Here is a 22370-nt window from a genome sequence, read left to right as displayed (position 1 = left end):
AGTCAAAGCTTTGGTTTTTCCAGTAGTCAGGTATGGATGTGACAGTTGGACCATTAAGAAGGCTGAAAGCCGAAGAATTGATGCTTTTGAACTGTGATGTTGGAGAAGACTCTTGAGAATCTTGGACTGCAAGGAGATCCAACCAGTCCATCCTGAAGGAAATCAGTCCTGAATATTCATTGGAAGGACTGATGCTGAAGCTGAAACTCCAATACTTTGGCCAACTGATGCGAAGAACTGACTCCTTGGAAAAGACCCAGATGCTGGGCAAGATTGAAGGCTGGAGGAGAAGGGGATGACAGAGGATGAGATTGTTGGATGGCATCACTGAATTGATGGACATGGGTTTGACCAGGCTCTGGGAGTTGATGATGGACCGGGAAGCCTGGCGTGCTGCAGTCCATGGGGTCACAGAGAGTCAGACACGACTGACCAAGAGAACTAAACTGAACTGATAATCTTTTAGACGAAGAGGAAAGAATATATGAGCATTTTCTTATTTTTATACAAGAAACACAAAAGGATAAAGTAGAAACAAGAAATTTGGTTACTTTGGGAGTGGTGGAAAATAAGTGAACCTTTTTTGAGACTTGTATAGTTTTGAGACATGTTAATTTTGTGCATTTTTTTTAAATAAAATCAACAAGGATGTGATTGGGTAAAACAAAAAAGCAAATGAACCTAACTGTATTTCATATTGATAGTACAGGAAGAATTAACTCAGATTACTAATATAGTACTCTGTTCTCAGTGGAATATATTTTAAAGATAAACATATTTCAGTCATTGTGTGGTAATTCTGAGTTTTTACTGTTAAGGGAATAAAAATATGGAACGGGGAAAGAGAAGAACTCCATAGTTATAGAGATAACAATATGAACTAATGATTTAAATATATATATATTTTAGCATTTATTAACTTTGCCTACTATAAAATTCTAGAAGCAGTGACATGGCAGTAGCAGTGACCACACTTATGCCAGTCCTTACCACAAGTAGGCTTCCTTGCTAGCTCAGTTGGCTAAGAATTCGCCTGCAAGGCAGGAGACCCCGGCTTGGTCCTGGGTTGGGAAGATCCACTGGAGAAGAAACAGGCTACGCAGTCCAATATTCTTGGACTTCCCTGTGGCTTAGCTGGTAAAGAATCCGCCTGCAATGTGGGAGACCTGGGTTTGATCCCTGGGTTGGGACGATCCCCTGGAGAAGGGAAGGGCTACCCACTCCAGTATTCTGGACTGGAGAATTCCATGGACTGTATATTCTCAAAGAGTCAGGCACAACTAAACGACTTTCACTTTCACCACAAATAGCAAAAATAGGACATTTGGTTGATTCCAAGTCAGGGACAGGAAAAGTAGACAGCGGACAAGGAACATTTTTATATGCTAAAAAAAAAGAAGTCCTCAAGATACATTGAAAGTATGTAAGGACCAGTATGAAGGGCTTTCCACTGGCCAGATTTCGAATCATTTGTGCATTAGAGTAATGAAGTCCTAGATAACATATTAGTTAATAAGAAACAATCTATGTTTCTTTTTCATTGTGATAAAAAGAAACAAAACCAAAAAAGGTGTGGGGGTCAGAGAAGAGAAGGCATTTCTTTTTTTTTCTTTTCTTTTTTTTTAAAGAATGCTACAGAAAAATAGAGAATGAATAGTGGACTTAAAAAAATTACTGATTTGTAACCACTAGTATACCAGTTGGTTCTGGCAGAGATAACCAATTGATACAGAAACCATTAAGCAAATACAAGATTGTTGGGGAAGAGGATAATTATCAATATATTAAAATATAAACTCTACAATGGAAATATTTGTTGAATAACCACCTTAAAGCTACTGATCAACATTACTAATGCTGAGATGAACTGTTATGATATATTAAGGAGGCATACCATCTGTGTACTGTTGTCAGAAATGATTAACCTGAACTGAAATCTTAATGGAGCTAATCTAGACTTTAGTACAATACTACAAGATAAATGGCGTCTTAAGGGTTTTTTTTTTTTTCTTTTTTCTTTTTCTTAAAAAAAAAAAAAACAGGAAAAAAGACTCGGGAGACATGACAGTCAAGTACAATATGGAACCCTAGATTGCAACCTGAGGTTGGGGAAGAAAAAGCTGTAAAGGAGAAAAGGGGGAGAGTTGGGGAAAATATTGTTAGTGTTAATTTTTTTGAAAGGGATGATGGCATTATAGTTATGTTTCATAATGTTGTTGTTGTTTATTACTCAATTAGAGTTAAAGCTTCGTGGTATCTACAGGTTTCAAATCCTTCACCCATAAATAACTTGTGTGTGTGAGTGTATATGTAAATCAAATGAAACAAAATGTCAGTAGTTGAATCTATGGAGGTAAAATTTTGTGGAAATACATTGTATTCTTCAACTTTTCTAAAGATTGAAATTTTAAAAAAATAACTGGGGAAGAATAAAAGGCAAGGGCAAGAACTGTACACCGTCAGTAGTGCTGCAAGACTTCCCTTCCCTTCCCTTTCATTATATCATTTTCTGATCTAATATGATATTTGTCATTAAGTGATATCAATGTATGTTAGAGCTCTTCATATTATATAAGGTGCTATAGGTAAGTAATAGCATTATATGTTACCTGTCAGTGTAGAAGAATACTTAACAAGGAGTGAATACAAGGAAGCTGGAATCAGTTGGTTCTGGTGATGCATGTGTCTCCCATATGTAAAATATACTCACCCCTGACCAAGACTTCCAAAAGTCTTACTGTGGTATCATCTCAAAAATCATGCTCTTGTTATCTAACTCAGTTTAGATACAAATGAAGTTCCTTGGGTATAATTCCATTGGTATAGTTTCTCTTGATCTGTAGACCTTTAAAAAAAAAAAGACAAATTACTTGCCCATTCATACCCAACATACAGTGTTAGGACAGGCATAGGATAACCACCGTAAACAGTCCTGTTTGAAATGGGGAAATTGGATACACACACGGATCACTGTTCCATAGCAGTTCTGAAATCCAGCTGGGCAAATGTTGGAAGTTTATTTGATTAGATCTTAAGGAATAATTCTTTATGGCTCTTGAATCTGCCCTTTAGGCTCGAAGTTCAACTCTAATTGATCCTTTTCTCCTATTTTTCTTTTTTTTAATACAGATATAATTTTCATTCTATAAAATTTACTTTTTAAAGTATAAAATTCAGTGGTTTTTAATATAGTCATTCACAAAGTTTTATGACCATTACCACTATCTATAGAATATATTCTTCATCCTTAAAAAACCCATTATTAGATTAGCACTCATTCCTCATCATTCTACTCTTCTCCAGGCTCTGGCAATCACTAACAAATCTATCTTTCTAGATTTGCCTGTTTTAAACATTTCACATAAATGTTGTACTATGCACAACCTTCATTTAGCATGCTTTTGAGGTTCATTCTTCTGGTAACATGTCAGTTCTGTGTTTCCTTTTATGACTGAATAATACTCTATTGTATAAATATACTACATTTTATTTATATATTCACCAGTTGATGTTCAATTGGGTTGTTTCTACTTTTTGGTTGTTATGAATAATGCTGCTGTGAACATTCATACACATTTTTGACTGAACAGTTTTCTTGGTTGTATACCTGGGGGAAGAATTTGCTGGGTCATATGGCAATCCTTTGTTTACATTTTTTAATATGTTATCAAGGGCTTCCCTCGTAGCTCAGTTGGTGAAGAATCTGCCTGCAACGCAGGAGACCTGGGACCGATCCCTGGGTCGGGAAGATCCCCTGGAGAAGGAAACGGCAACCCACTCCAGTATTCTTGCCTGGAAAATCCCATGGACAGAGGACCTGGTGGGCTACAGTCCACGGGATCGCAACACGACTTAGTGACTAAACCACCACCACCAATGTGTTATCAAAGTGTGTTTTCCAAAAGACTGCACTATTTTGCATTTCCACCTACGGTGTATGAGGACTCAAATTTCTTCACATCCTCAGTTGCTCTTGTTATCTGCATTTATTATAATTCTCCTTCTCGGTGTGAAGTAATATCTCATTCTGGTTTTGATTTGCATTTCCCTAAAGACTAATGTGCTTTAGGGAAATGCATCTTGTCATGTGCTTACTGGTCATTAGTAATATCTTATTTGGAGAAATGCCTGCTCAAATCATTTTCTCTTTAATTGGGCATTTGTTTCTTTATTGTTGGGTTATAAAAGTTCTTTATATACTTGGAGAGTAGACCCTTAACAGACATGTGATTTGTAAATATTTACTCCTGTTCTGTGGACTGTATTCACTTATTGATAATTTCCTTTGAAGTACAAACATTTTAAATTTTAATCAAGTTGTTTATATCTGTTTTTCCTTTCATTGCATGTGTTTTAGTGTCAGATCTAAGGAATCACTGATTTAATCTAAGGTCTTTATCAGTTCAGTTCAGTTCAGTTCAGTCGCTCAGTCGTGTCCGAGTCTCCGCGACCCCATGAATCACAGCACGCCAGGCCTCCCTATCCATCACCAACTCCCGGAGTTCACTCAAACTCGTGTCCACAGAGTCGGTGATGCCATCCAGCCATCTCACTCTCTGTCGTCCCCTTCTCCTCCCTCCCCCAACCTTTCCCAGCATCAGTCTTTTCCAGTGAGTCAGCTCGTCGCATGAGGTGGCCAAAGTATTGCAGTTTCAGCTTGAGCATCAGTCCTTCCAATGAACACCCAGGATCGATCTCCCCTAGAATGGACTGGTTGGATCTCCTTGCGGTACAAGGGACTCTCAAGAGTCTTCTCCAACACCACAGTTCAAAAGCATCAATTCTTCGGTGCTCAGCTTTCTTCACAGTCCAACTCTCACATCCATACATGACCACGGGAAAAACCATAGCCTTGACTAGACGGACCTTTGTTGGCAAAGTAATGTCTCTGCTTTTTAATATATTATCAAGGTTGGTCATAACTTTCCTTCCAAGGAGTAAGCATCTTTATACTTTATACTTATGTTTATAAGTAAATTTATGTTTATGTTTTCTTTCAGATTTTTATAGTTTTAGGTCCTGTATTTAGATCATTAATCTGTTTTGGGGTTAATTATTCTAATGGTATGAGGTAGAGGTCCACCTTCATTATTTTGCATATAAATATCCGGTTGTCCTAAGCAAAATTTATTGAAAAGACAATTATTATCTTCCTTGAATTTTCTTGGTACTATTAACAAAAATAGATTAAGATATGTGTTCTTCGCATGAGCTCTGAGATTGTGTCTATTTTGTTCATTTTGAATTCCTGGATAATAGCTTAGTTCCTGGCATATAATAAGTTCTCAGGGATTTTGTTGAATGAATTATTGTTGTAGATCTCCTTCGGTTCTTTTAGGAAAATAGCTTGGAAGAAGGCAAGCCTGGGAGGAAGGAATGAAGGGAGGAAAAAAATTTTTTTTGTTAATAAATTAAGGGTTTTTCTTGGGGCTCAGTTCTGCTCTGTTGATCTATATGTCTATCCTTATGCCATTAACACCTAGTCTTGATTATTACACGTTTTAATAAGTTTTGATATCAGGAATTGCTTGTCTTCCAATTTAGTTCTTTTTCAAGATTGTTTTGGCTATTCTGGATTCCTTGCATTTCGATATGCATTTTAGAATCAGCTTGTCAGTTTCTACAAAAATGCCACCTAGGGCTCTGATAAGAGATTGTGTTAAATTTGTTGATCAATTTGGGGAATATTATCATGTTAACAATATTAAATCTTCCAGTTCATGAACATAGGACGTATTTCTGTTTATTTTGGTTCTCTTTATGCTTTTTCAGACTTATTTTTCTTTGTAATATGTTGTAAATGGAGTTATTTTCCTAATTATTTCATTTTGGGATTCTTCGTGCCATTGTGTAGAAGTAAAATTGATTTTTGTATATTGACATGGCATCCTGTAACCTTGCTGAACTTACCTAGTTCTAAAATTTTGTGTGTGTGGATTCCTTAGAAATTCCTATATACAACATTGCATTATCTATAAAGAAAGTTTTACTTCTAATTTTTCAATCCAAGTGGCCTTTACTTCCTTTTCTTGCCTAATTGCACTGGCTAGAACCTCCAGTACATGTTGAATAGAAATGGTGAGAGCATATGTCCTTTTCTTGTTCTGATATTTTTGGGGAAACTTTCAGTCTTTCACCATTAAGTATGATGTTATCTGTAGATTTTTCATAGATGCCCTTTCTTTGATTGAGGTAATTTCCTTCTATTCCTAGTTTTTTCCATGTTTTTATCATGAAAAGGTTATAAAGTGCTTTTCTACGTCTGTGGAGATTCTTATGTGGCTTTTGTCCTTTCTTAATATGTTATATTACATTGCTTGACTGGTTTTTATATGTTAAACTAACCTTGCATCTTGGGGATAAATCTCACTTGGTGTTGATGTATAATCCTTTTTATTGTGTGTTGCTAGGTTCTGTTTGATAGGAGAGTTGACCCTCAAACATGTCATAGATAGAGTCTGACCCTTGTACAACCAAAAATTCATATATGACTTACTGCCAGCCCTCTGAATTTGCAGTTCCACATCCACTAAGATTCAACCAACCACAAATGGTGTAGTACTGTAGTATCTGCTGTTGAAAAAAAAATCCACGTATACGGATTCTTTACCAGCTGAGCTACGAGGAAAGCCCCAACAACAAGATAGCTCAAAACCATGTTGCTTCAGGGTCAACTGGATTTTTTGTCTATTCATAATTAATAGTTTTCATTTGATTTGGTAGTTTTCTTTTTGTGTGGTTTCTTTGTCTGGTTTTGGTATCAGGCAAACACTGCCCTCATAGGATGCGTTGGGAAGTGTTCCTTCCTCATCTCTTTTTTTGGAGTTTGTGAAGGATTAGTTTTAGTTCTTCTTTAAATATCTAATAGAATTCACCAGTAAATCTATCTGTTCCTGGGCTTTTCTTTGTGACAAGAGTTTTGTCTACTAATTCAGTCTCTTTACTTGTATGTCTGTTCAAGTTTTTTATTACTTCTTGAGTGAGTTTGATAGTTTTTGTCATTCTAGGAATTTGGCCTTTTCATCTAGGATATCTAATTTGTTGATGTGTAGCTTTTTTAAATTTCTTTTTGTGTTTCTTTAATGTTATGGTGATATCTCTTCCTTCATTTCTAATTTTACAAATTTAAATATTTTTATTCTTGGTCAGTTTTTTTAATCTTTTCAAAGAATTCGTTTTTTGTTTTATTGATCTTCTCTTTATCTCACCTTGTCTTGCCTTTCCCTTCTCCTATTCAATATATTTTGCTCTTTTTATTCATTTCTTCCTCTATTCTTGCTTTGGGTTTAATTTTCAAATCATTTTATCTTAAGGAGGGCCAGGTTGAGTTGAATTTTTTAATATCTATGTTTATTGCTGTAAGTTGCTCTCTAATCACCGTTTTAGCTTCATCACGTACCTTTTGGTATGTTGTTTTCCTTTTCAGTCATTTGGGAGTTGATTGGTGTTAAGCATCTTTTTCCATGTTCGGTCATTCTGCTGTTTGCAGGATACTTCAGTTCCTCTCCTTGTGAGCCTCCTCAGTGCCACTCACAGTACAACTTTCTCCAGAGTGAGTGATGAGAGAGCAAGAGCGTAGAATAGAAGGGGGTGACAGTGAGCATCAGTGTTCAGAGTATCCAGTATAGAAGCCATATTCTCTTATAACCTAATCTTGGAAGTGACGTACACTTTTGCAGTATGTTATTTTAATCTCACGTTTTACCCTTCATACAATGTGGAAGGGACTATGCAACACTGGAGACCAGGAGGTGAAAGTGGGAATCATTAAGGACCATCTGGCCACCACAAAGAACTTGCTAAATTCTTGAATTTGTTAAATTTGAAAAATAAAGAGATGGGGCAAAAACAAATTATTTCTGTCTTCTTAGGGGCATACCATTTCCATGTGGCAACATATTTTCTCTTCTAGCCCAGTGTTTATTAGTTGCCTAACTTCTGAAACCACTTGAGGGTATATCCCTGATCAAGATCTTTAGTTAATTCATTTTTTTGTAATTGTGACCACTTGTGCAAGAAATCTAGAAGGCTCACTAACTAATTAGCAACTGAGTAGCATTTTCTTTATCTCTTTGTCTTTTTAAACCTTATTTGTTTTTTTGCTGTTTGCCAAGTCTTTTGGTTATACACATAGATGTACTCCCAATATAAACAAGCAGAAACTGAGTAGATTAATAACTGAGCTCTAAACTCAACTCTAAAAGTGTAGCTCTAGTCATATGATATGAATGTGATCATATTTCTATCCCTTTTTTATGAATTTAATTATTTTGAATTTACAAAGAAACATTAACCAGTAAATTACAGGTCAGTTAACCAAAATACATAGAAGTAAATCCAGTATCTCCTTTTAACACATAATGCAAAGCAAGATTAGGTTTGAAAAATGATGGAGAAATGGTTTGCCGAACACCTTCAAGGATTCCTGAAGGAAGTCATCAAGAAATAGTATTAATTAGGAATCCTTCTGTGTAACATAGAAATCTCTTGCTTTGATATAAATCACTTTAGTTAGGTTACATATGCTAATACTGTCTATTCTGGATCAAAATATATCACATAGGCTTAGAAATTATGTCCTTTGTATTTTCCAAGCTAGTTAATAATTTACATATTAACCTAGTTAATATTTCTACTTAGTTGACATTTTATGATTTAAATAAAATATAACTGCTCAGCCTGAATCTTCTTGTTTCTCTTGTTATGTTCACTGCAATCTAAGATAACAGTGTAGTTAGTGTCAGTTATTAAAATGCCAAGTATAAGAACTCAGTATTTTATCTATAATCTCATACAATCTTAAAATATCCTCTGAGCAAGCCATATTATGTTCTCCAAATTTCTGTTATTTCCATTTTATGAACAGAGAAACTAAAATATGGAGGGGTGTGTAACTAGCCTAAATTTATAAAGATGTCTAAGATTTCAATCTGTCAGTCTTTTTTCACTAAAATTTAGTTGATGTACAATATTATTTTAGTTTCAGGTATACTATGGGATGATTTGACATACATGATGAAATGATCACCACAATAAATTTAGTTAACAGTCTGTTCCCATACCAAGTTATTTCAATACCATGGGCCATATACCTTGTATTATATATTCTCACTTACATGTGGAACCTAAGAAACAAAACAAAGTGAAACAGACTCATAGTTACAGAGAACAAACAAGTGGTTGCCAGAGGAGAGAGGGGTGTTGGGGGATGAATAAGTGAAGAGAGGGACATTAAGAGGTACAAACCTCCAGTTTTAAAATAAATAAGCCATGGGGATATAATATATACAACTGACCCTTGAACAACATGGGAGTTTGGAGCATGACCCTCTGCATAGTCAAAACTCTTAACTTTATTGTGGGCCGTTCGTATTTGGGGTTCCACATCTACAGATTGAACCAACTATGGATTGTGTAGTACTGTAGTACATACTTACTGGGAAAAAAATTCATGTCTATGTGCACTTCTACAGTTCAAACTCATGTTGTTCAAGGGTCAAGTGTATAGGCAAGTCTTTCTTTTTAGTACCCTAGAACAACTAGTGCCTCCCTTCCCCACTGAGTTCTAAACAAAGAATAAATATGAGATAAATATTACTTTTTTTATAAGCCCATAATCCCTCCTCAGATGTTTTTTTCAGAATTCAAAATTGTCTTGAAAGAGCTAATATTAAGAAGATGTTTATTGTTCAACATCTCTGCTGCTGATGCTAAGTCGCTTCAGTCGTGTCCGACATCTCTAGCAGATCCAAAAAAGCACCCTGTGATCAAATATATTGATACTTCTTCTAGACCGTAAACAGATTGATGTCGGTTTAGATTGCATTTTGCTAATCAGATATGATGGTGGTCATGGTGGAGGTGGTTTGTTGCCTTTCCTCACCTTTTTAAAAATAGTTGCTGGTTGGAGGATTTGCCTTCAGATCTCTTAGGCGCTTCAACTAAGACGACATAAGCCTTCAGTCTCAGACAGCTTGGGGTCAAGGCAGGTCTGTTCACACAACACTGATTTGTCTGGGTAAGAGTTGAGGTGGTAATGAGCAGAGAATTAATATCTCTAGAAGTAGGCCCACTTCCAAAGAGGAAGCACAGAGCCTAACCAGATAAGCTTAGTCATCCTTCCCATTTCACAGTCATTCTACCTCTGAAGGAGCAGGGTAAATAAAAGGATTGGGGTGAAACCAGTAGTGTGTGTGTGGAAAAACCACCACCACTACCACCCAATATCACAACTCTTTTTTACTTATTATATGCTGTTTATAAATTTATTTATTCCACACTTGTTACTATAAAATCATTTAATTGTTATTACCTCTCGTATAGGTTTCAAGCAGAATTGTATATGACTCAGTTCAGTTCAGTTCAGTTCAGTCGCTCAGTCGTGTCCGACTCTCCGCGACCCCATGAATCACAGCACGCCAGGCCTCCCTGTCCATCACCAACTCCCGGAGTACACTCAAACTCATGTCCACAGAGTCGGTGATGCCATCCAGCCATCTCATTCTCCGTCGTCCCCTTCTCCTCCCGCCCCCAACCTTTCCCAGCATCAGAGTCTTTTCCAGTGAGTCAACTCGTCTCATGAGGTGGCCAAAGTATTGGAGTTTCAGCTTTAGCATCAGTCGACTACTTACCTTTATTTTGGTTATAGCTGACTAACATGTTTTGGGATCAAGGACTGATGAAGACTCTAAATAATGGTATTGCTGTTCTTATAGGGGAATCTTAGTGGATGAGTGCTGAAATATTTAGGAGTGAAATGCCATAATTTTGCAATTTACTTTTCAGTAGTTCTACAAACCAGAAAGTAAAAAGAAGGTGAATATGGCAGTATGCTGACAATTCTTGAATCTTGGTTGAGGCTGTCTGTGTCTTTGTAGTGTTAATTTTTTCTTTATGACTGAAATTTCTTGATATGAAAAGTTGAGAAAGAAAAAAATCCTTGATGACATTCAGGCTCTATACAAAGTGCATATTTGACAGGATTAATGGTAATAAACAGTTAACAGAGTTTAGATGTTTTAATAGTTATTGTATGTACCTGCTCTACTGTATTAAAAATTGCTTGATTACTTATGTAAACAATTTATGTTCACATACTAAGTTTTAATATCTTTTAGAATTCATTTGAATTAAAACTCTGAAAATAAGCTGTCTCCTTTTATGTCTAGTTCTTTATATTTTAATTTGGGACCAAAAATGTTTATTTTCAAGAAATAATTAAATAGCCAAGTTTGGGGTTAATATATTCTCATAATACTAATTAAATCTACAAGGCTTTTGTTGCTAAGTTCCAGAAACCATTCGCAATTATGGACTTCCTTTGAGACTTCTGAAATCATTAATTTGTAGTTAAGATAAATTTAAACATTGGTATTTTGTATTCTCTTTTTAATTCTTACTGTATTTATTTCTTCCCTAGATCTTCCTCAGAACTGTGATCCTAACATTCCCCTAGTTGCTCAGGAATTAATGAAAAAGATGATACGTCAGTTTGCAATTGAGTATATTTCAAAAAGTGGTAAAATTCAAGAGAATAGAAATGGTTCAGTTGGACCAAGTCTGATATGTAAAAGTATCCAAATGAATCAAGCAGAAAACTCCCTTCAGGAAGAGCAGGAAGGCCCCTTAGACCTCACTGTGAATCGAATGCAGGAACAAAATACTCAGCAAGGTAAGATTTGTGTGTGTATGTGATGTATGATTTTATGTTTTAATATTCTTTATATATATATGTGTATATAACCATATATTCACAGAGAAATTTAAAAGGAACATTACTTGAAATTAGTCTATAACATGGACTAGAGAGAAGTGCTAAATTAAAACTTTTGTATTACATTTGACTTTGTTTATAAAAGGAGAAGTGAAAGTTTCTCTACCCTCTTTTCACAATAAAGTGTATGGTGAGAGAATCCTAACAAGCAACCTAAAAAGAAAGTATACAAATAAAAAGATGCATATGATAAAAATGAATTTTTATAATGTACAGCTGAGAACATTCATTAAGCAGTTTTGCTGTTCAGTTTTTCACATTTAGGTCAAAAATAAAAAATTGATGGATAATAGTCAATTGTTTATGATGTCACTAGGGAAAAAGAAAAGTTAATACCTTGATAAACATAATGTAAATAATTACATAGAAAGACACATTTTTCATAAGCATGAATGACAAAGCTGTGCTGATCTTATCTGATCATTATTTAAGGAAGAATTGTGATTCTCAGAGGAAAAGAAGGAAGAGCCTTAAAGTGCTTGTGGAGGATGCCAAATAAGTTCCTAGAGAAGAGAGAACAAGTAGCTTTTGTTAATACAAATTAGGGATAGTGTTGTCAGGCCTCGAAACCAGAAAAATGTTAGCATTAAGTTTGATTGCAGAAGGCAATGTGGTGTTTGAGGCTCTAGAGAAGAGTACATTACTCAGTATTTAAAAAAGATCATCTTTTCAGTGTGTAAAACAGATTAAAATTGAGAGAGGCTGAAATATGGAAATACCTTTCTTCTTTTTGCTTCCTTAATTTTAGGTTGTATGAGTTTATGTAGAAAGATATGAGAAATTTGAGATAATAAGGTTGAAATGTTGAAGATGTATAAGACAGAAAGAAATGTTGAAGATGATTTAATAGAAGGCTTAAGGGCAAAATGTATCGATACATTGAATTTTGAAGTTAAAAGTATGGGAATTTTAGTATTGCCGCTTATTTGTGTTACATTTCCATGTTTCACCTTCTCTTAAATCTTTCTCCTTCGTGGGAAGCAGGTCAGTGTTCTAAACAGACTTAAACATAGGCTTTGGTATCTGTGACAGACTGGTGGTTGAAATCCCTGGTCTGCTACTTAAATTACACGAAGTGTTAACTTTCTGTTGGTTTTAATTTCCTCATTTGTTACTTGGCAATAATATAACAAACTCATTGGGGCAATATGAAAGTTAAATATAAAATAAGCACCTCATAAAAGGTACTCATGGAGAAGGAAATGGCAACCCACTCCACTGTTCTTGCCTGGAGAATCCCAGGGACGGGGGAGCCTGGTGGGCTTCCGTCTGTGGGGTCGCACAGAGTCGGACACGACTGAAGCGACTTAGCAGCAGCAGCAGCAGCAAAAGGTACTCAAACATTAGTCCCTCCTTACTCTATTTCTTGTTCCATACTGCCACAGAGAAACCTTGGAAGTCTCTAAAATTTATATCATTATGCCACTAAAGTAGGACTGAACTTTCTCTGAATGGCCCAATGAGTAGAAGTAGGATCACTACTTAGAAATTAGGTGGAAATAGATTTTAGATCCATATAAGAAAGAATATTTCTAAGGATCAGACTTTTTTTTTAAAGGGGAACAAGAAAAATGATTCCCTGTTTGCCTTATCATTAGAGGCATTCAGAAGCATCAGCTGATTGGTTGGAATAGATGACATTTTAAAAGTAAATTTCTAGTTCTTATATTCTGTGAATCTGTGAATTCAAGTGATAAGGCATGTCCAAGTATATATAGAAAATAATTAATGTACTTATTACATTAATGTAGTGAACTTTTTTGATATTCTAATTATTTGAACATTCTGAGGTTGAAAGGATTAATGATGGATATAAATCTGTAAATAGTCTTCTTGATTATAATTTTGAAGGATGATTTGTGATATGAGATTTCAGTGTTATTACTGGAGGACAAAATCATATAGTTTTGTGTGGCTTACAGAGGAGAGCAAGGGAGAGAATAGTAGCAGGTGAGACTAAAAAAATATAAGGATAAGATGATGATAAAAACATATAGGAAATATTAAGGATTTTGACTTTTCTTACAACCATGGAAAGCTGCTACATTTCTTTAAGCAGAGAGTAATAAAATTAGATCCTCTTTTATAAAACTATTCTGCTGTGGTAGAAATTGGTAAACTCTAACTTTGCCTACTTGCATACCAATTTTTTTTAATAGAGCACATAACCTCTGATGCATTTGTGTGTACATGCACATGTCTGTGTGTATGTATACACACCAGTACTTTATATGTACTAATATTTTCACAAATTAATATTTTTTAAGGTTAAAATAAAGATATAAACAATTTTTAAATGTCTTGCTAATCATGGCAACTTCACCCTCAGTGTCACACAGTGTAGACTTCGGAGTGTTTCATTAGTAATAATACAAGGTATAAATCCTTACTTTATATGGTTAAGACCTAAAAAAATGTTTAGACTGACTTCACTGTGCATACCTTATGATATAATTGATAAAATGGTCATATTAGTAGTAGCAGGATTGGTTCTGCCTTTGTTTGTCTATTGTTTGCTAGTACTTAATTTTTTTACATTATTCTTACTCTGTAATTTTACAGCAATACACATTTAAGTCATTTGCTCATTTTGTCAGTTATTTTATTCAAATTAGATGCTGTAATCTGTAAATCCAGTAATAATGTAGCCATAAATAATGTAGGTAATTTGTGGATTGTCTGACCTATACATCTGTAAAATTACTATCCCAAATGGTTTTACAGGTAACTTAAAACAATAGATAATTCTTATCTTTTAAAGACTATTTTTAAAAAAAGAAAAGAGAAATATTACTATCATCTTGATATCAAAATGAGGCACAGATAACAAAAGAAAGGAAAATTGCCAACTAGTAGTCTTATTTACAAATGTTCAGTTCAGTTCAGTCGCTGTAGGTAGGTGCAAAAATTCTAAACATTAGCAAATTGATTATAGTGAAGTATAAAAGCATAAGAAATAATGACTAGGGAAGCACAAATAAGTCTGCATTTGAAACACTTTTTTGTTTTCCACATTACAAAAAAATGAAGAGAAAACTATATCATCCTAATAAATACAGAAAATATTTACAAAATCTGACATTTATTATAAAAATTGCTTATAACACCAAGAATAGATGAGCACGTCTCCTACCAGGGATGTCATAATGAAATGATTTAAAGTAATAGACATGACAAAAATTACTATCACCAATTTTCAACATTTTATGAGCAGTCTTAACTCATGTAATGTGAAGAGAAAAAGAGAAATACGAAAGTAAGCAATAATAAGTAATAGGTTATAAGGAAAGAATGAGCAGAATTGTGGTTGCTTACAAACAGTATAATTGTGTATATAGAAAATATGAAAGAATGTCTGTGTAAAGTTTTCAAACTGATGAAAAAGTTTGGAAAATGTACTATTCACAAGATTAGTATGTATTATAATATCCAATTAGAAAATCCAGCTTTTAAAAAATCTCTTCTACAGTAGCAACAAAATAAGGAAAAACATTAAAACACCTAAGAATGAAACTAATGAACTATGACCTTATGGAGAACATTATAAAATTATATTGAAGGATATAAAAGAAGACTCCCAAAGTAAGTAATTATATTTTAAATGAATGGGAAGACTATAAAAGATAGCAGTTCATCTTTATTATACTTAAAAATTGAGCTTCAAGTCTTCCCTGGTGGCTCAGTGGTAAAGAATCCACCTGCCAATGCTAGAGATGCAGGTTCAGTCCCTGGTGTGGGAAGATTCCACATGCTGAGGAGCAACTAAGCCCACAGGCTACAATTATTGAGTCTGTGTTCTAGTGCCTGGGACCACAACTATTGAGCCCATGCGCCACAACTACTGAAGCCCATGTGCCCTAGAGCTGTGCTCTGCAACAAGGAAGCCACCACAATGAGAAGTCTGCTCACTGCAATGAAGATAGTTCCCACTTGCTGCAACTAGAGAAAAGCCAACGTGAAGCAACAAAGACCCAGCACAGCCAAAAATAAATAAAAATTTTTTTTTAAATTCAGCATCAGTCCATTTAAAATTCTGATAGAGTTTATTGTGAAAAATGACTTTCCAATCATAAAATTATGTGTAAAACTTAAAAGAGCCAAGAATTACCAAGACAGTGTGATGAGGGACTTCTCTAAAACATATCAAGACTTAGTAAAATAATTCAAACAGGGTCCTGTAGCCCTTATACAAATCACTGGCACCAATTAGCAAGCCCAGAAATTCTCCAAACATTAGTGGAATCTTGGTACAAGAGCAAGAGATGTCATTAAACAGTTCCAAGGCAAATTGGTTATGTGCACAGAGGGGGCAAAAAATGGATCCCTACCTTATATCACTCACAAAAGTAATTTCATTTGGGTTAAAGGGCTAAATATTAAAAGAAAAGATAAAAGATCATATCTTAATGAACTTAAGGAAGAATTTCCTAAGATGCAGAAATAACAATCCATAAAATAATTGTATAAATTTGACTGCACTAAAATGTAAAACTTAAGTATTATAAAAGTCATTATGCTGTTGCTACTGCTAAAGTCGCTTCAGTCGTGTCCGACTCTGTGCAACCCCATAGACGGCAGCCCACCAGGCTCCCCTGTCCCTGGGATTCTCCAGGCAAGAACACTGGAGTGGGTTGCCATTTCCTTCTCCAATGCATGAAAGTGAAAAGTGAAAGTGAAGTCGCTCAGTCGTGTCCGACCCTCAGCGACCCCATGGACTGCAGCCCACCAGGCTCCTCCGTCTGTGGGATTTTCCAGGCTAGAGTACTGGAGTGGGTTGCCATTGCCTTCTCTGGTAAAAGTCATTATGAATAGTGAAAATTCAAATGTCAAATTTGGAGACAGTATTTACAACTGATGTAACTAGCAACCATTCAGTTAAGCAAACCTGTAGCCACTGAGGAAACATGACACTATAAAAAAACAGACAAAGTAGTTATCAGAAGATAAAAGAATAGCCAAATAAAGTAAAAGATGTACAAAAGAATATCCTGCTCATCTTTCAGTGGTAATTCAACCTCTGACTGACAATAAGTACTTGCAAAAAATATTTGACAGCTCCGACAGTTAAGCTCATATCGCTGAAATATCCACCCTTCATTTTGCATTTTTTTCCATCTGCAGTAGCATTTTGCTCAATAGTTCTATAAATATTTGTAGAAATCATTGTATCTCCAAAACTTCTCTTTTCTGTGCTAACCTTTAGGGTGTTTTCTTTTCCATCTGCAGCAGTATGAAATTTATTCCTTTCACTTTTTATTAGTGCTGCAAATATTTGTTGAAACTGTTTTGTCTGTTTAAACCTCTCAAGCAAATCTTTATAGGTTCTCTAATTGTTCTTCATAAGTCAGAAACCCTAGACTGACTTAAAATAGTTACCATGAGAGAAACATTCCTATTTACCTCCTCCACGTACTTTCTAACCAAGTATTTCAAATATTAGAGATATTTTTTTGAGCACTTTCACTTCTACAGATTTGTATAAATACTTTGAGCCTCAGAAACTGGGACAGAGTAAGTTATGCATTTCTTTTCCTGGAGCAGTAAATTTAAAAATGGATAAGAAATAACATTAGCATAACCAAAAAAAATTATTTTTATATTCTGATCTGGACCCAAAGTAAAAGCTTCTTTGAATTCCAAAGTACAGGAAGAAATTTGCACCTTACGAACCTTTATCATTATCGTGACAACCTTGAAGAATTTACCAGTTCTATGTATATACAAAACAAGATCAAATGTGGCCAGAGATGAACCAGCAGCGCTTTGTTGACCTTGTTGGTATTGTTTTCTACCTTGAGGCTTGAGTGAATATTCTGGTAGAATTTTCAATATAGTAAATTTCTCACTTCATTGCAAATTGTTTCTGTGTATATCTCCTCAGTTTGGGAGGAGGAACCTGTCTATTCACTTCTGCATCCCCAGTGTATGTAAATGACATACTGGATTTACCAGATTAAAAGTCTTCACTATTTTCAAATACTATTGACAGATAAACTAAGAATTGTTACTTGCTCATGGATTTATGATATTTTAACAGTGAAATTTCTTACTTTAAATTTATTGGATGGGAATTATCCTGCAGTATCTTTAAACAACATACGGAACTTAGTGTCATGATGAACATTAATTATTGCAGTAACCTATAATGACTGGACATTTTTCTAATTATTTTCCGTACAGCTAACTGCCAACAGATTAAGTTAAAAAAAATTTAAAGAAGTTATTTCACATGGCTTAGTAGGCTAAATTTTGGAAATATCTCCTAGTTAAATAATATTTTTTTAATAAATTATAAATGAGAATATAAACTAGGCTTCAAGTGAACATTTGAGAGATTACATTGAATGAGATATAAATTTCAGTGATATGTTTAATTGTCATTAAGTATCCTTTGTTGGTGGTGCTGCCACCTTCTCTAATCTGGTTTCTTGGCTGAGATTAAGGTAGGTGACATTGTCAGCTGAGATGTTAAATTATAATTAAAAGGGCAGTGTATCATTTTATGATACTATGTATTTTAAATTACTCTGTTTATAAATGAAGTCTGTTGTTACTCTGTTAGGAAAATACTGAATAGTTTTTAAGTTCAGTTCAGAAGATATTTCTGTATGTACTAATGAATGCAATAAAATTTCCATCTTGTTTTTCTGTAATAAACTTTTGTTTTCCAAGGCTAAAGACATGGAAGAAAATGTTATGTTCCATGCTTGAGAAGATACCATATTTTAGTAAACCTGAAGAATAAAACATATCTAGATGATCCATGTCCCTTCTGATCTCACCTTCTCTGACTCTAGGGATATAGGAAACAGGTGATATTTTAAAAGTCTGAATCAAGTCATACCACTCATTTATTTAAAACTCTTTAATGGCCTTGAATTGTTCTTAGGACAAGGTCTAAAATCCTAAACTCACCAAGATCTGGACCCTGCCTACCTATTCACTCCCATCTTGCACCTTTCTTAGTCTTCATATTGAAATTCTGTTTCTTGAATGCCATGTACTTTAGCCTCAAAGCATTTGTGCATGCTCTTGCCTCTCAGTAGAAGCCATTCCCTACTTCCACCAATTTTTTCTAAATAAATCTTACTTGGTTTATCTTCAGGTCTCCTTTTAAACATCACTTCTCTAAGAAAAACTTCCTCTATACCTCCTAAATTGAATGCACACAGACATACACATGCATTCTTACTAATTATCACCAAAAGTGAGATTCAGTTCAGTTGCTCAGTCGTGTCCGACTCTTTGCAACCCCATGAATCACAGCACGCCGGGCCTCCCTGTCCATCACCAACTCCCGGAGTTCACTCAAACTCATGTCCATCGAGTTGGTGATGCCATCCAGCCATCTCATTCTCTGTCGTCCCCGTCTCCTCCCACCCCCAATCACTTCCAGCATCAGTCTTTTTCCAGTGAGTCAACTTGCATGAGGTGGCCAAAGTATTGCAGTTTCAGCTTTAGCATCATTCCTTCCAATGAACACCCAGGATTGATCTCCTTTAGAATGGACTGGTTGGATCTCCTTGCAGTCCATGGGTATCTTATTATATTTTCCCATAGCATCCTGTATTCTATAGCCTCATCAACTAAATTAACTTGTCTAACACAAAATAGCACCATCTTATTTTGTACTTTGTCCCATTTACATTTTTTTTTTGTTCCTTTGTTATTTTCTTTTAGGTTGTATTTTTTTCTCTTATTTGACTCTTCTCCCTTTGCTGATTTTGAAGTAATATACTCTACTGCTCTTCTGTTAGTGGTTGCCCTTGTTGTTTTGGTTGCTCAGTCGTGTCCGACTCTTTCCAGTCCCATGGACTGTAGCCTACCGGCAGGCTCCTCTATACATAGAATTCTCCAGGCAAGAATATGGGAGTGGGTACCCATTTCCTTCTCTGGGGGATCTTCCTAAAATTTTTTTAATGTTTAGTTAACTCAGCAGTTTATTTAAGGAATATTTTAACTTGTTATCTGTCCTGACTCAATAGCCATTTCATCAGTTCTTTAGTTCTCTTTTAAAGACATCCCAATTTGTTTTTATATAATCAATTTTTGTTTAAATTTATAAACATGATTATCGTTTTCCTTTGCGCATTATTCATTCTTGTAGCTTGAATTTTCTTCTGGAATCAGAGAGTCTTTTAATAAAGGTCTACTGGTAGTAAACTCTTTTAGATGTTTCTCTTTTTTTAGTGTCTTGCTCTTTTTTTTTTTAAATAGCCTTGTTCTTAAAAGAGATTTTCTTCTTCTGGGTACACAAGTCTAGGCTGACAATTACTATTTTTTTAGCACAGCTACTACATCTGTGTCTTGGCTTCTATTTTTGTATAATTTCACAATGAATAGTCTTTTCATTGTAGGTAATCTTCACACACTGTATCTACTTTTAGCCCCTATCTCTCACTTTCTGTTTTGTTTATGCTGTTTTGCAGGTTATCCTGGATATGTGTGGGTATAGATTTCTTTTATTCATTCTGCTTGGAAGTCATATCATTTCTAAAACTGAGGACAAATTTCTTTTATCAACTGTGATTTTGCAGCTATTATCTTTTTCAATATGTTGCATTTCCCACTTTATCTCTTGTCAAAAATTTTTGAGGCATATTTTGGATATCCTCTCATTCTATCCTTTTTATCTCTTTTCTTTCATATCTTCCACCTCTTTGTCTCTTTGTGTTAACTTATATTAGTTAATTTAAAACTGTCTCTAGATTCACTGATTCTCTCTTGAGCTGTTGTAATCACTGTTTAAACTTTTGTCTTGAGTTTCTAATTTGTTATTATTTTTTCATTTCCAGAAGTTATTTGTTACTTTTTTTGAAATATGCCTGTCAGTGTGCCCCTAATTTTACAAAAAGAATCAATAAGCAAGATATCAAGAGTGACTTAAGAGGATTATTTTAGGTAAGGTAGTCAAGAAAGCCTCCCTGAAGAAGTGAGTTTGAACAGAGAATTGAATAATTAGAAGTCATCCTCCACATGAAGATCTGAGGGCAGCTCATTCCAGACAGAAGAATCATCAAAAACAGAGACAAAAGTATCAGAAATCAAAAAAGGCAGGAACAAATCAGGTATGTTTGAGGAATTGTATGAAGATTATCTCAGTCACTTAAAAATCCGGAGACTAGTCAAAGCTTTTCCCATAAAGTCAGGTTATAATGTCAAGAAATATAATTGTTATCGTATATTTAACTTGGGCAAACTCCAAGAGATGAGAAGGACAGGGAGGCCTGGCGTCCTGCAGTCCATGGGGTCTCAAAGAGTCAGAGATGACTGGGTGACTGAAGAACAACAACAGTATATTTAAACTGGATTTTTCTTTTTTTCTATTTCGTAAAGAATATCACATAAAAAACCATCCACTTTAAATTTAGAACTTCCATAAACAAATGTTACCATATAACATCACTTGACTAACCTAATTAGCTATATGAAGTATAAAAGAAAGAAAAAGAAGTCAGTTTTTCAATAGCTGTTAAATTTTTCCTGAATATTTTTTAAGTTTAGTATAAAGTTGATCACTCTATCACCATGTGGTTTCCAAGTGACAATTCATTGAGTTTTTGTTACCTTTATAATTTTTTCATGTATTTTCCCTCCAAATACAGCTTTTATAAGATGTACCTTAACATAATTCTGACGTTATCAGTGTGCCAAAATGGGGTTCAAAATATCCGCTTGAATAAAGTAAAGCTGGTATTACTTCTATATTTAAATCTTTCTATTATTACCAGAATTAAATCTTCCTCTCTATTACGAGAAGAATAAAATTTGTTTTCTTCTCATGGTTTACATGGTTTTGCTAAGATCTTGTCCGTCTACCCCTCTGATTTCTTTTCCTCTCTTCCTGGCTTAGTATGTGCACTTCACACTATCTGTGTATTTCTGACACATGCTAAGCTCATTTCACTTCTGAACCTTAACTTTTGCCAGTTGCTGTTCCTGGATTATTCTGCCTTTAAATCTTGTTTCTCTGGCTTGTCCCCTTCATCATTCTGTCTCAACTAGAACGTCACCTTAACGATAAGAGAGTGATAAATTCCAGTGTGTAAAAATAACTTTGGGTGATAAAGAAGAAAGCATTATTAGAAAAATCCAAAAAGAAATAGTAGTCTGTGAAAAAATATTTATAATTTATATTATAAAATGCTGCTGCTACTGCTGCTAAGTCACTTCAGTCGTGTCCGACTCTGTGTGACCCCATAGACGGAAGCCCACCAGGCTCCCCCTTCCCTGGGATTCTCCAGGCAAGAACACTGGAGTGGGTTGCCATTTCCTTCTCCAATGTGTGAAAGTGAAAAGTGAAAGTGAAGTCGCTCAGTCGTGTCCGACCCTTAGCGACCCCACAGACTGCAGCCCACCAGGCTCCTCCATCCGTGGGATTTTCTAGGCAAGAGTACTGGAGTGGCTTGCCATTGCCTTCTCCGATATTATAAAATAAAGGGCTACTAATCTAATGCATTAACAGTTTCAAAAAATTGAGTACTGAAAGAAAAACCACCTGATAGGTAAATGAGCATTGTGTTACTGTCAGTTCATATAAGAAGCTTTAAAAGTTTTTAAACATAGGAAAACACACTTATAAACTCATAGGAAATAC

The 22370-nt window shown here is 35.0% G+C and overlaps 1 protein-coding gene across 13 annotated transcripts in view; it reads left to right on the top strand.

Annotated features, from left to right (window-relative positions):
* The window catches only part of LCORL (ligand dependent nuclear receptor corepressor like), a 182532-nt gene that overhangs the window by 110739 nt on the left and 49423 nt on the right, over window positions 1-22370 (top strand). For 12 of the 13 annotated variants that reach the window (XM_088836255.1, XM_055434574.2, XM_055434575.2 and 9 more), the window contains one exon: window positions 11420-11671. In XM_088836255.1, the coding sequence (XP_088692381.1) occupies window positions 11420-11671 (252 nt within the window). Of the gene's footprint in view, window positions 1-11419; window positions 11672-11706; window positions 20842-22370 lie in introns of those variants that run through there. The other variant, XM_055434584.2, reaches the window with a different exon arrangement.

This window comes from Moschus berezovskii, chromosome 5, assembly GCF_049115385.1.
Source record: "Moschus berezovskii isolate FMDL1 chromosome 5, NW_MosBer_1.0, whole genome shotgun sequence".
Taxonomy (NCBI): domain Eukaryota; kingdom Metazoa; phylum Chordata; class Mammalia; order Artiodactyla; family Moschidae; genus Moschus; species Moschus berezovskii.
Note: the sequence above shows the minus strand (reverse complement) of the source record. Positions and strands in the feature narration are given on the sequence as shown.